Below are 13,417 nucleotides of genomic sequence, written 5' to 3'. Positions count from 1 at the left end.
TTGTGAGGTTAAACACAGGGTCACCACGGTTACCAGGGGAAGCCCAGAGGCGTAAAAAAAAAAGGTAAACAAGAAGGACAGCACATGGGAATTCAGGCAGGCATTTACACAGAACCATTAACATTAAAGATTTAAGATGGTACATAAAAAAAACATGAAATCAGAGGAATAAAACCATTAGACGATATTACACACCTGGTTCAAACAACCATGTCTTTGCAAAGTGCTGTCCCGTTCATTTTTATACCATTTTCAAGCCCTTGCAGCCTCTCACACTCAACCGTTTACCAGATGACGTCAGTGAAGTCCCCGAGGGTTCAGGGTGTAAGGACATTAAGATCGGGCCAATGAGTGGCTTCCTGTTTGGTTGCCTCATACGTGCATGTGGGTGGCGCAATACACAGTCCTGCCAATGGTTTCACACTATTCCACTGAGCCAAAGGTGGCGGTAATGTGCCAAGCAATGCGCCAGCAAAGGCAGTGGAAGAAGACTGCGATATGGATGTAAACACACTGCAGGATTTAAAATACTTCTTTAAAAAAAAAAATCAGCTTTGCAAATGTTTTATGAGGAAGGAAACGCATTCAACACGTTTGTTAAGACATCAGTGATTCACACAGAATGTTCTACAGGACACCTTTAAAGATCCTCTGCCCAGACTGGAAACGTCTTTCTATGTATAAACAAGGTTTATAGATTGTGGACTCAAACAACGTCTATGAACCAGTTCGATCGAGATTCCATCTTAAACATAACACTGAAACAGCCCTCATCAAAATCACGTCCTCTGACTCTGGTCTCAGCAATACCTTTGAAGAGGTAGAAACTGCCATTCATGCTTTCATCACATCCAACAGCGACCTTCACTTCATGGCCATTCACAAAATCCTCAATGAACTGACAGTATGTACAAAACTCTGCTGACCTGCTCCAGAGACCCTCATGACCCTCACTGGCCCCCTGGCAAAACATCTATCTACCTACGAGGCCCTTAATAACTTAACTCTTCCCTTCCTTGCTGAGTCATTCTTTCTTTCTTCTTGGTGCAGAAAATATCTTCAAACTCAGCTGTTATTACAGTGTGGATACAGCATTTAGGCCTAGAGAGAAGAGTTCCCATATTTCAGGCAGAAGAAGAAGAAGAAGACATCTCCACTCATTTTCATTCAACAGTTTTTTTTTCAACTTGCTGCATTATCAACTACCTAAATGACCTGGTTGGTGTAAAAGGTTCACTACAGATGGCGTCCTACAGGTTGAATGCTTACTCAGGAAGGAATTTTCATTTCTTTGCCATAAAAGAGTTGTAAAAAATGTCACAGTATAGTATGTCATAAAAATGTCTTTAAAAAATGTCATAGTATAGTATGGCATAAAAAGCAAAAAAAAATCTAAATTCTATGGCATACAATACTATGACATTTATTATGACCTACTATAATATTATTTATGGCATACTCTTCTATGTCTGACATACTATACTATGACATTTTTATGACTTTTTTCATGACATACTGTTATTTTTTATGGCATACTACAGTATGTTATTATTTTATGGGATACCAACATACTATGACTTTTTAATGACATTCTCTTTCTCTTTTTATTTATATATATATATATATCTATATATATTTATATAGATATATATATATATTATTTTTTATATTATTAATATAATAATAAATAATAATAGGTGTTACTTTGCTATTATTGTTGCATTGTATTAAAAACGTTTGAAAAAAATTATAATAATATAATATATTATTAATTATATTATATAATTAATTTTTAAATAATAATAGGTGTTACTTTTTCTATTATTGTCGCATTGTATTAAAAATGTTTGAGGAAATTATAATAATATTATAATATATTATTAATTATATTATATAATTAATTTTAAAATAATAAATAATAATAGGTGTTACTTTTTCCATTATTGTCGCATTGTATTAAAAACGTTTGAGGAAATGATAATATTATAATATATTATATTATTAATTTTATAATAATAAATAATAATAGGTGTTACTTTTCTATTATTGTCGCATTGTATTAAAAATGTTTGAGGAAATGATAATAATAATATTATATTATATTATATTATTAATTTTATAATAATAAATAATAATAGGTGTTACTTTTCTATTATTGTCGCATTATATTAAAAACGTTTGAGGAAATTATAATAATATTATAATATATTATTTATAATATATAATTTTATAATAATAAATAATAATAGGTGTTCATTTTCTCTTATTGTCGCATTGTATTAAAAACGTTTGAGGAAATGATAATAATATAATATATTATGAATTATATTATATAATTAATTTTATAATGATAAATAATAATAGGTGTTACTTTTCTATTATTGTCGCATTGTATTAAAAACGTTTGAGGAAATTATAATAATATTATAATATATTATTTATAATATATAATTTTATAATAATAAATAATAATAGGTGTTACTTTTCTATTATTGTCGCATTATATTAAAAACTTCTTTACATTTTGAGAAAGGAAGTTTGTCTCCAATGTTTACAAACGTTGACAGATGCATTCTGGGAGACAGATGATTGACACGGCCGCCATTTTGGCTCCAGCTCTGCCTGCTTCCATTGTGTGAGAGATAGTAAATATCTGACACTGCCAGACAACCACAACTCAACTTGTGAAGCAACAAACCGCTAAATTCACCCTCGGTAAGTTAAATATTTTTCACAATTTTTAATTAATACATCACTATTAACCCTTTTGTAAAGAAAAAGACACAGATAAAGTTGTTTTTGTGCTGAAATAGCGTTTTATTTCGACGCTGTAGAGAGGAGAAGAAGCAGAGAGAAACACGGCTCTGGACTTCCTCTGCAGAAATATCCTGCTTCACTTTCATATTTTATACTTCGCTGTTTCGCAGTTAATATACCATGTATTCCCACGCTTTAACGCTTGTTTGATAGCTACACTTGTTTCCAACATTTTGTTGGTAGTCTTTTGCGCACACGTTGTTTGTTTTTTAGGTTAAATATGAAAGTTTACGTGTATATCAGTAGGTTCATTTTTGAGTCTGCGGCCATAATCTTGCGGAATGAGGCGGGACTAAAGCTAAGCCCCGCCCCTTAAATCCAGCAGACTCGAACGCCATTGGTCCAAAAATGCGACACAGACGCAGCTGATTGGTGCATTTCAGAATGCTGACCTGTGATTGGTGCGCTCAGGGAGCCCAGAGTGTGTTGATTGGCTGGAGAAAAGTTTTCCCAGGCGGCCCAGTCTGACTGACCCACAACACTCTGAGAGGGACTTGTAGTGGTTCAAACTAAAACTTAAAACATAACATGATACTTTACTGCAGATGTTTGGATGTAAATAGTGATGAGAATAATCCTGCATTTAATATCATGCATCACTAAAATAAAATAAAATAATCCTTTATATAGTCCCACACAAGAGAAACAAGAGGCATCAGTAAAAAACAACAAAATATAATAAAAACATAATAAATAAAAAGTAAAAAAATATATAGATGTATATATTTATAATAAAATATAATATTCCATATTTGACATTTCTTAATCCCCTGGTCTCTACTGTATATCTCCTGTATTTTATTATCCAGCACTATATCATTTTTTGCACTATAGTCAAATTTTGTAATAGTCCTGTATCTCAGTTGTTACCCTGCACTATATTCAGTTTTAAGACTTTTTTTTCATCTTCTGGTATTTTTTTATCTGGTGTATTTTTTGTACTTTGTACTTTGTACTATTAACTTTTTTACTGCCTTTTATTATGTTTTGCACTATGGAACTGTGATGCTGGAAACTTTAATGACCATCGGGATCAATAAAGTTACTATCTCTATATATATATATGATGACAGATAAGCCTCTTGGGGCAAAGGGCTATATTTTTGGGGTATTATGGGAAAATGTTGTTTTTGTTTTTTTCAAACCCCCTCAAAAAAATAAATAAGAATTTTTTTAATAATAAATTTGATGATAATCCTAGCAAAATATTTTATTCATAAATGTAAATTTAGCAATAACAAACCTTGTTTTTGTGTTTTCATGAAGGATGTTAAACTATATGTAAAACTCATTTCTAATTTGACTAACAAAAAGACTATTTCTGTTTGTTTCTTAATATTTTTGTCTAGTGTTTTGTACTCCTGGCTGTTTTGTTTTAATTGTATACTGTTCCCATTATACTGATTTTATTATTTATTATTAATTCAATTCAATTTATTTTTATATAGCTTCAAATCATAACAGAAGTTATCTCGAGACACTTTTTATATAGAGCAGGTCTAGACCGTACTCTATAGTTTAAAGACCCAACAAGAGATCCCCCATGAGCATAAAAAGCCAATGCTTCCTCTTCCATGCACTGCTCATTGTTTACAGTCCGATTAGCAACTTGAGACAGGAGTTGGAGTTCAGAGGCGAAGTGTGCGACCGTATTTTTTCACAAGTAGCCGTTTTACAAGCTAATTTTAAACCAATACAAAGCTAAATCATCATCAGACCAGTGCTTGAAGTGGAAAAAAATAAGTGCCAGTACTCTCTTATTCAAGTATTGTTTTGTATTATCCGGTATCAGCAGTCTCTCGCGACTTATTCCTATTTATTTATTATTTCTTTAAGCATGTTTTACTGTGTCAGTCATAATCAGTTGTGATTTTATTGTTATATTATTATACTTGGGCTATGCATCTTCTATAGTACTCCAATAATACTCACACTGGAACATTATAGGGTTAAGGTGGTGTGTTTGTATATAGTGTTAATAGGTAAAGTGCTTTCCTGTGTTATTTGGATAATATATAATATATCATAGGGTGTCTATATAGGCTGACTGTTGGTTTAGAAGGAACTTTTGTCCAGAGGGCCTATGATAACACTGATATTGAAACTCCACAGTGAAGTGAGCAGAAATGAATGTATGAATAACACTGAATGTATTACTGTCAATAGCGTGTGCAACAGCAGCTCTAAAACATGACAAGGCCAGAGAGAAAAAGTATGAACTATATGATGAACAACACGAAGGATGCTGTTATATTTTTGATAATCCCTTCAGGTGATACTTCGTCGTAATGGCTCGTACCAAGCAGACCGCTCGTAAATCCACCGGAGGAAAGGCTCCTCGTAAGCAGCTGGCCACCAAGGCTGCTCGCAAGAGTGCGCCCTCTACTGGTGGCGTCAAGAAGCCCCATCGTTACAGGTAACGCTTTGATTTCCCTCCAAATCATGGCATCATTGAAACCATCTTTATCAAGATGAGAGTGATTTAAAAAATATCTTGCTGAACATTTGGAGTTAAAAAATCTTTAGGTTTTATATACAGTTTCATTTTTAACTGGAAAAACGATCTCTCTCTTTTTCTCTTGGTCTTTTATTTGAAGGAGCGGAGTAGCGGAGAGCAAAGTCTAACTTCACGTTTAATGTCATCAAACAAAAAGAAATGCTCTCCCCTCGTCAAGTACTTCCTTGTTTTATGAATGAAGTGTTACACAAGTTGAAGCAGCGGCGTTGTGTGTGTTTGAACAATCAACGACGGTAATCCCTGGAAACCTCACTTTGAGTTACTGCACTTTCAGAAAGTAGTACCCCCGACCAGGGCCTTTTTGGGGGGTAAAATGTCCCTGGAACTTAATTTAGATCCTGGTCCCTGCAGTCGTAACGTAATGAGTTCCTCAAAAGGTTCCGAGTCCTTGGGGAAAGTTCCTGCGGAATTAAGTGTCACATAGAGGCCGTATTTGTTCAGAGGATAAATCCTGTTTAGCTTGTAGCAGGTTAAATGAACTAGAGCTCCATCGTGTGTTTCAGGCCCGGCACTGTGGCTTTGAGAGAGATCCGTCGGTACCAGAAGTCCACTGAGCTGCTGATCCGTAAGCTGCCCTTCCAGCGCCTGGTGAGGGAGATCGCTCAGGACTTCAAGACTGACCTGCGTTTCCAGAGCGCCGCCATCGGAGCCCTTCAGGTGTGTGTGTCCATCAGTGTTAATTCCAAATTGTAAAACAAACACACTTCTCCTGCTAACATGTGTCGTCCCTCCCTCTGCCTGCAGGAGGCCAGTGAGGCGTACCTGGTGGGTCTGTTTGAGGACACCAACCTGTGTGCCATCCATGCCAAGCGTGTCACCATCATGCCCAAAGACATCCAGCTGGCACGCCGCATCCGCGGAGAGCGCGCTTAGACGGCCTCCCTAATGTTTCTGTCCTGTTTTTCTTCCTGCTTCCCAGTAGACTTTAGAGTAATCTTGATCGTGAAGAGATAGAAATATGTTGAAGTCTGGTCTTTCATAGGTTTTTTGTCTTTACCAAATGTTTTTAGGGTACCTTTTTTCGTGCATGTAAAAGGTTTAGCAGATCAGACTCACATGTGCACACACTTAAAACATGCGTCACTGAGTTTGGGAAACCCCCCCCCCTTCTTGAGCACCCCTGGATCCCTCCAGGGTGGGAGGATAGCGGCCGTGATTAGTGTGGCAAACGGAGCTGAAGCAGAAGGACGTGGCCGAGGGGCTAGTCTGCTTAAGGGGAGCTGCAACTTCCACAGCAGGGTGCTATTAAAGCTAGTCCTGAGGCCTCGGCCCGTCTGAACATCATCCTCTCCCCTCCCGCCCAGTCCGTCCCTCTACACCCCGACTCAGCCAGGCGGCTCGCCGTACCTCTTCACCTCTGTAATGTGCACTGGGAGGGGACGGCGGTCTGTTGGTCTGTCTGTGTGGACGTGTGAGGTCTGATCTTTCTAACCACTCGTACTCAACAAACAAGAATCTTTTTGGTTGCTTAAGAATATTGATTATCGTTGTGGATATGGTGTCTATTTTTTTTACGCATATAATTCATAGATGAGCATCTCTTCTCTTTACCACTTCCAAAATCATCAAATTAAAAGATAAAAAAAGCAATTAATTATCAACATGGTTATCAGTTGTTTTTTGCAGTGATCTGATTAGCTATAGAAAATCAGGAAGGGCTTCTCTGTTTCTACTGGCAGCCACACGGGGGCGATGGTTCACCATCTCCTCCTCTGTAGATCAGTCATCACACATTATGCTTCTCTCTCTCTCTCTATCTTCATCTCCACAGATAGGCTGTAGACTAAGTTTCACTCTGCATGTTTAGGGTCTGTGTGTCTCTGTAGATCTGAACATATAATCTGTCCCTTTCTCAAATTTGTGATACACAATATAACCTCATATTTGTTTTCTTTTATATTTTTCTTATTCCTCAAGATTTTCAGACATATAAATAAACTGATCTTTGTATTTTCCAAATTTCTCATATTATGGTGGTAATAAATAGGTGTTAAAACAAACTGCTGCGAGTTGGTGTGATTTATTTGCTTTACAGTGTTTTACCGAGGCACTGATTTTGTGTCTCTGTAGTAATTTTGTGTCTCTTTATAGTCATTTTGAGTCTCTTTGTAGTTGTTTTGTGTCTCTGTAGTCATTTTGTGTCTATTTGTAGTAATTGTGTGTCTCTTTGTAGTTTTGAGTCTTTGCAGTCATTTTGTGTCTCTTTGCAGTCATTTTGTGTCTCTTTGTAGTCATTTTGAGTCTCTGTAGTCATTTTGAATCTTTGTAGTCATTTTGAGTCTCTTTGTAGTCATTTTGAATCTTTGTAGTCATTTTGAGTCTGTAGTCATTTTGAATCTTTGTAGTCATTTTGAGTCTTTAGTCGTTTTGAGTCTCTAGTCATTTTGAATCTTTGTAGTCATTTTGAGTCTCTGTCGTCATTTTGAATCTTTGTAGTCATTTTGAGTCTGTAGTCATTTTGAGTCTCTGTAGTCATTTTGAGTCTCTGTAGTCATTTTGTGTCTCTTTATAGTAATTTTGAGTCTGTAGTTATTTTGAGTCTCTGTAGTCATTTTGAGTCTCTGTAGTCATTTTGAGTCTTTGTAGTCATTTTGAGTCTCTGTAGTCATTTTGTGTCTCTTTATAGTAATTTTGAGTCTATGTAGTTATTTTGTGTCTCTTTGTAGTTATTTTGTGTCTCTTTATAGTAATTTTGAGTCTGTAGTTATTTTGTGTCTCTTTGTAGTTATTTTGTGTCTCTTTGTAGTTGTTTAGTGTCTCATGTACTCAGTTTGTGTCTCTTTATAGTAATTTTGTGTCTCTGTAGTCGTTTTGAGTCTCTTTGTAGTCGTTATGAGTCTCTGTAGTCGTTATGTGAAACTGCCCGTTCAGTAATCCATCCCTGGGTCAGTCTTCGCCCTCTAGTGGATGCATTTCACACACCCTGACCAAAGCAAGCTCTTATCAAACCTGTATGCGTTTTTGACCTGTAACAATTACTGTCAACCAATGTTTAGACTTTTCCTAAAACATTTCTTTCTTAATTTTCTCGTTTTAAACAGTGCTTGTAAATTCCAGTGATGTAATACAACTGGAGTATTATAGTAATACTGTGGTATTATAGTTATTTTGAAGTAATTTACTTGAGTATTTCCAATTTATGCTACTTTATATTTCCACTCCACTACATTTTGGAGGCCAATATTGTAGTTCAACTAATAAATGATGATGTGTTATTATGAATTAAACTACCAGTCTGTACATAAAGTAGTTCAATCAGCCCTACCTTTATTAGTGGTGCTTACACATGAATGCATCATCCAGTGATGTAATATATAGTATTCTACATAATGAGTACTTTATACTTTTGTACTTTTGGTACATGTAACGAGAATTTCTACACTGTGGTATTGATACTTTTACTTAAGTAAAAGATCTTCTTCCACCACTTGTGGAAGGAAACGGGGCCTGAAGGTTTCCTCCTCAGACCGCGTGCCGTGTTTTTGTTTTGCGGCGGTCACCTTCCTCAAGGTCTGCCCGGTGGCGTCCATCCCCCATCACATCTGCTCCTCCCTGGGATTACAGCACAAATGTCTGTCTGAAACTCTCAGTGCTGAGGGGGAAGATTACAAGTGCACTGCACCCTCCAAGAGAGGTTAACCAATCAGGGTGGCCAGACGCAGGGATTAACCAATCACACTGGGGAGAAGGAGGGCAGAGGGATTAAACCAGCACATAGTGGGATTAGGTCGGTGTTGAGTGCAGAAAAATGCTTTGAAATGTCACTCGCATCTCTCCGTGCAGTAGATCTGAATTTATAATCAAAATGTTGTGACATTTTACATGGTTGTGGACGTGTGATTTACATAGCAACAAAAAATAGAATTATATTTTATCATCTATATCAGAATAACATGCGAAAGGAGTGATACTTTATCCAGCCTTGTATATCGATTTAAAACAATAAAACCTCAGGTTAGATGTATTGTGGTTCCTGCTGTAAAATGACAATTAAATTTTGCTTTAAAAAGATGACAAATGATGTTACGGGAATCAATGAGAGAGTAGTCGATGTTTGTTAGGTAACAGACAATCTTCTTCCTTCACAACACACACACCTCTATAAAACATTTTCACATATTTGATGTCGTAGCTGAATTTGCGTGGCTGTATTCAGGTCATGTGGGGATTACCAAATAGTCGGAGGAGTTGGGGAGATTGGTGGGGGTGAAAGAAGGGGAACCACTGAGCTGATAGAGATAAAATATCTAGATATATCTCAGAGATGGAACAATTCATTAAAAACAACTGTGGTCAAAATGTTTTATTAAACGGCATTGATTCATATGTTTCGGAACGTGGTGCAACAGGAGACGTGGGAAGATACAGACGAGCTGAGAGAAAAACAGGCAGAGGTAGAGACGAGAGAATAAAGAAAGGTGGAGAAAGATGGAGGGAGAAGACGAGGAGAGAGACAGGAAAGGAAGAGAAGGCCGAGGAGGGTGAGACGGGTGAGAGACAGAGGGGATAGGGCAATAATCCTAACTAATTCACTTAGGGCATTGCTGAAGGGAGGATAAGAGGATTGGGACACTCCCAGAATCAGATAAGCTAAAATAACCAAGATGGACCAGTGAGAGCCGTGACGGGTCCAGACCTGAACCACAACGTGGCCCCTTTACATCCACTGGGTCCAGTCTCCATCCGGACCTCCAGCTGTGGATCAATGTAGAACTCTAAACAGACTACGACCATGCAAACACAAATTCATTTCAATGATTGTCAGTACACCAAGTGTAAAGAATAGATCACTTTAATATGTCACACAGCTAAAAACAGAAGATCTAAATTTTTCCATCAAACAGTTGGGGGATGATAACACTAAAGGCTAACACTGCAATACGCAACACACATGCTGAAAAATATCTAAACCAAATGACATGTTTATATGTAGCATAAATTAATAATAATAAATAGCATAAAACAATGAGACCCTGAAGGAGGAGGTGACCTATCGGACTCCAGAGCTCCGTCCTGTCGTAGCAGCTCTCCTTTCACTATGACAATGCAAGTTTAAAAATGAAACACATGTCGTGTGTCTGTCACGTTAAAAGAAGAGATGGCTCGGTGGGTTTCCAAACATACAGCTCCAGTATTTCCCTACAAACTCTTTAAAGGCTTTTGTTCCCTTATTTAACGCAGCATGAAGAAGACAACAGATCGGATTTGCAGTCAGGCAGCATTGATGACAGTCACTGGTCACTTCATTTCCAAACTCATTCACATAAAATGCTTTTCTACAGAGGTCACCTTTAGAAAATAAAACAAAAATCTTACAAACAAGCAACTGAAAATGAAAGATAACAAGTCCTCTGGCAGAACTGCTTCACACTATCTCACATGAACACCACCCTCTCTCGCTTTTCTAGAGGACCTGGAACTTCCAGGAGTTTTGGTCCTTGTGGTCCAGGCAGTCCATTGTGGTGAAGCCCAGTTTCCAGGCCTGCTGGTCCTTGTAGTCCAGGCAGTCAACAGAGGTGAAGCCCAGGGAGGAGGCCGTGCTGTAGCCCTGCGAGGACAGCGAGGCCGGGGACTGGCTTAGGGAGCCCCCCATCGAGGGCACGGTGATGGGGCTGAGGGCGCCCACGGTGCCTGACAGCTGCGAGTGCATGGGGGACAGGTAGGCGCTGCAGTCCAGGCCGGTGAAGTAGGAGGTGGTGCTGGCGTAGCCTTGGGTGTAGGCCGACGGCTGGCCGTAGCTCATGGGGTAAGGTGATGGCCGCTGCATGCAGGGGGCCGAGGAGGAGGCCAGAGGGTCGGGCAAGGGCGAGATTGCTGGGCTCCAGATGGACACGGCCGAGTTTCCAGTGCTGGAGCTCGGCACCAGGCTGGGGCCTGACTGGACAGAGGATGGGCTGTAGGAGCCAGATTGGTTAGGAAGAGGATCAGGGGCGTTGGGTTCCTGCACTGGAGAGGCCTTCTTTTTGGGAGGACGGGGCTTGGACTGGCCACTGCTCTGTTGCTGCTGCTGACGGCACTTGGCACGGCGGTTTTTAAACCAAACCTGGAGGCACAGAGAAGAAGATGCAACATGAAAACATCCGTCAGACATGCAAACATCTGGAGTTAAATAGTTAGAGGTGTGGGGTACTGAGGTGAGAAGAGTGACTTCTGTAACTAAGGTGTTACTACAAATGCATATGCATACTTCTCACTGTAAGTAACCCACAAACACTGAACAGTACGGCCTCCATCTGGGCTGCAGCATCCAGTACCTGCACACGTGACTCCGGCAGGTTGATCTTGAGGGCCACCTCCTCCCTCATGAAGATGTCTGGGTAGCGGGTCTTGGAGAACAACGCCTCCAGGATGTCTAGCTGTGTCCGGGTGAAGGTGGTGCGCTCCCTGCGTTGCTTCCGGGGAGTGGCTGCAAACCCAAAGAGAGAGATAGAGAAGAGAGGGGATTATTAATCTGGCAGCAGCAGAGAGAGAGTTGACCTGAATTATGAGCACAACTCAGGCTCATGACATGTTTAAAAGGCAACATGACATGTGATTATGTGCGTGAGGATGACAACAAATACAAATATTAATGGAAACTTCACAGTACATCATGATGCTGTTCATAATCCTGACTTGTTTTCTACAGTCTGCTTGTGACCGATATGAAGACAAAGTGTATTTGCTCCTTATATCACGGATTCTTTCAAGAGTTGACAAACAGTTTATTCATTTAACTATAATTTGTGCAGTAAAAGTCATATATATATATATATATACATATATATATATATGCCCTCAAAGGCACACAGACATTTGTTTAAGAAAAAGTATAGTGAGGAAATATTAGATGTAATCACAGAAATTATGCATATATTTGAGACACAGCGACGTTTCCACAGTGACTTCATTGTATCTGCGTATTAATAAATCTATCTGTGGTAACACATTATATCTACGGCAGAAGAGTCATGTAGAAATTATAAGATTAAGTTTCAAGTTTCAGGTTTATTTGTCATATGCATTTAAAAGAACAGTGTACAGTGAAATGCATTTTACCCTGATGGCTCTCTCTCAGCCCTTAAAATCTATAAATAGAACACTAAATAAATACTACAATAAATAAGACAATACCTGAGAATAACATTATAAAACAACCTATCCATTAACTTTTCTTTAAATCAACAATCTACTACATCTATTACATATTTTTTCTTCGGTTAAATTAGTGTAGTAATGATACATTTATGGTATATTTTACTATTTAATCATAAATATCCAAACTTTTGTTAATATTCCTATGAAATAAAGTGCTTATCCTTGTTTTACGCAGCAGCTTTACGCACAGCCTGCGCGTCTTTACGCATCAGTTTGGGTTGAATAAACTCAAAAATTACTAGAAAAAGCAAGACACAAATACATAAAAGAAAAACACAAAAGAAAATTAAAGAAAATAGATTTGTTACTTACATGGATAAGCGATGGTTGTGTGCAGCACATCCATTCCGGGGCCAGGCAGATTTAACCCGTTCATGGTGTAATGAGGTTGCTTTATGTAGGACATCATCCTTGCAGCAGGCTTTTAAATCCTGCAGCTGACTTGTCTGTCTGTCGGAGATGCAACAACTGAGGCCAACCTCAGAGCTCCAACAAGTCGGTGCGTCGGATCCAACCTGCAGAACTTCTCCACAGAAACACTCAAAGTGCTTTCTTTTCTTTCTTTTCTTCTTCTACCTGCAGTTTCAGCTGTTCCTGTCTGTCAGCTTAGCAGCAGCAGATGACACTACCGTGCACTGAGCATCCGAACTGCTTCTGCAAGTCGGATTTCTCACCGTTAGTCATCACACAGGTGAAGTGGTGAACAGGTGGTGCCTCTGCGCGTTGGAGAGGTCGAGAGGACTGGCTTTCTTTACCGGCACACGCTGCTAATTAGAGGGAAGCAAGAAGTGGCTTCAGCAAACCACTCCCACCATGCACGCACACACGCACAAACATGCACACACGCACACACACACATGCACACACACGCACACACACACACACACACACACACACACAAGGTAAACCAAAGCAACAGGCTACATCATAAGACAAACCAAAGTT

General features: G+C 38.7%; 2 protein-coding genes across 2 annotated transcripts; one reads left to right on the top strand and one right to left on the bottom strand.

Annotated features, from left to right (window-relative positions):
• The first annotated feature begins 2,571 nt into the window (after positions 1–2,571).
• h3f3c (H3 histone, family 3C) lies at positions 2,572–7,335 on the top strand. The gene is made up of 4 exons (XM_037749581.1): positions 2,572–2,715; positions 5,090–5,233; positions 5,839–5,992; positions 6,080–7,335. Exons 2-4 carry the CDS (start codon positions 5,106–5,108, stop codon positions 6,206–6,208), a joined length of 411 nt encoding a protein of 136 aa, XP_037605509.1. The 5' UTR covers positions 2,572–2,715; positions 5,090–5,105; the 3' UTR covers positions 6,209–7,335.
• Positions 7,336–10,109: 2,774 nt separating this feature from the next.
• crx (cone-rod homeobox) lies at positions 10,110–13,296 on the bottom strand. The gene is made up of 3 exons (XM_037749572.1): positions 12,785–13,296; positions 11,590–11,741; positions 10,110–11,378 (listed from the first exon to the last, which is right to left on the bottom strand). Exons 1-3 carry the CDS (start codon positions 12,879–12,881, stop codon positions 10,740–10,742), a joined length of 888 nt encoding a protein of 295 aa, XP_037605500.1. The 5' UTR covers positions 12,882–13,296; the 3' UTR covers positions 10,110–10,739.
• Positions 13,297–13,417: the final 121 nt, after the last annotated feature.

The sequence above is a fragment of the Sebastes umbrosus genome, chromosome 17 (assembly GCF_015220745.1).
Source record: "Sebastes umbrosus isolate fSebUmb1 chromosome 17, fSebUmb1.pri, whole genome shotgun sequence".
NCBI lineage: Eukaryota > Metazoa > Chordata > Actinopteri > Perciformes > Sebastidae > Sebastes > Sebastes umbrosus.
This window is presented reverse-complemented; position numbering and strand designations above follow the sequence as displayed.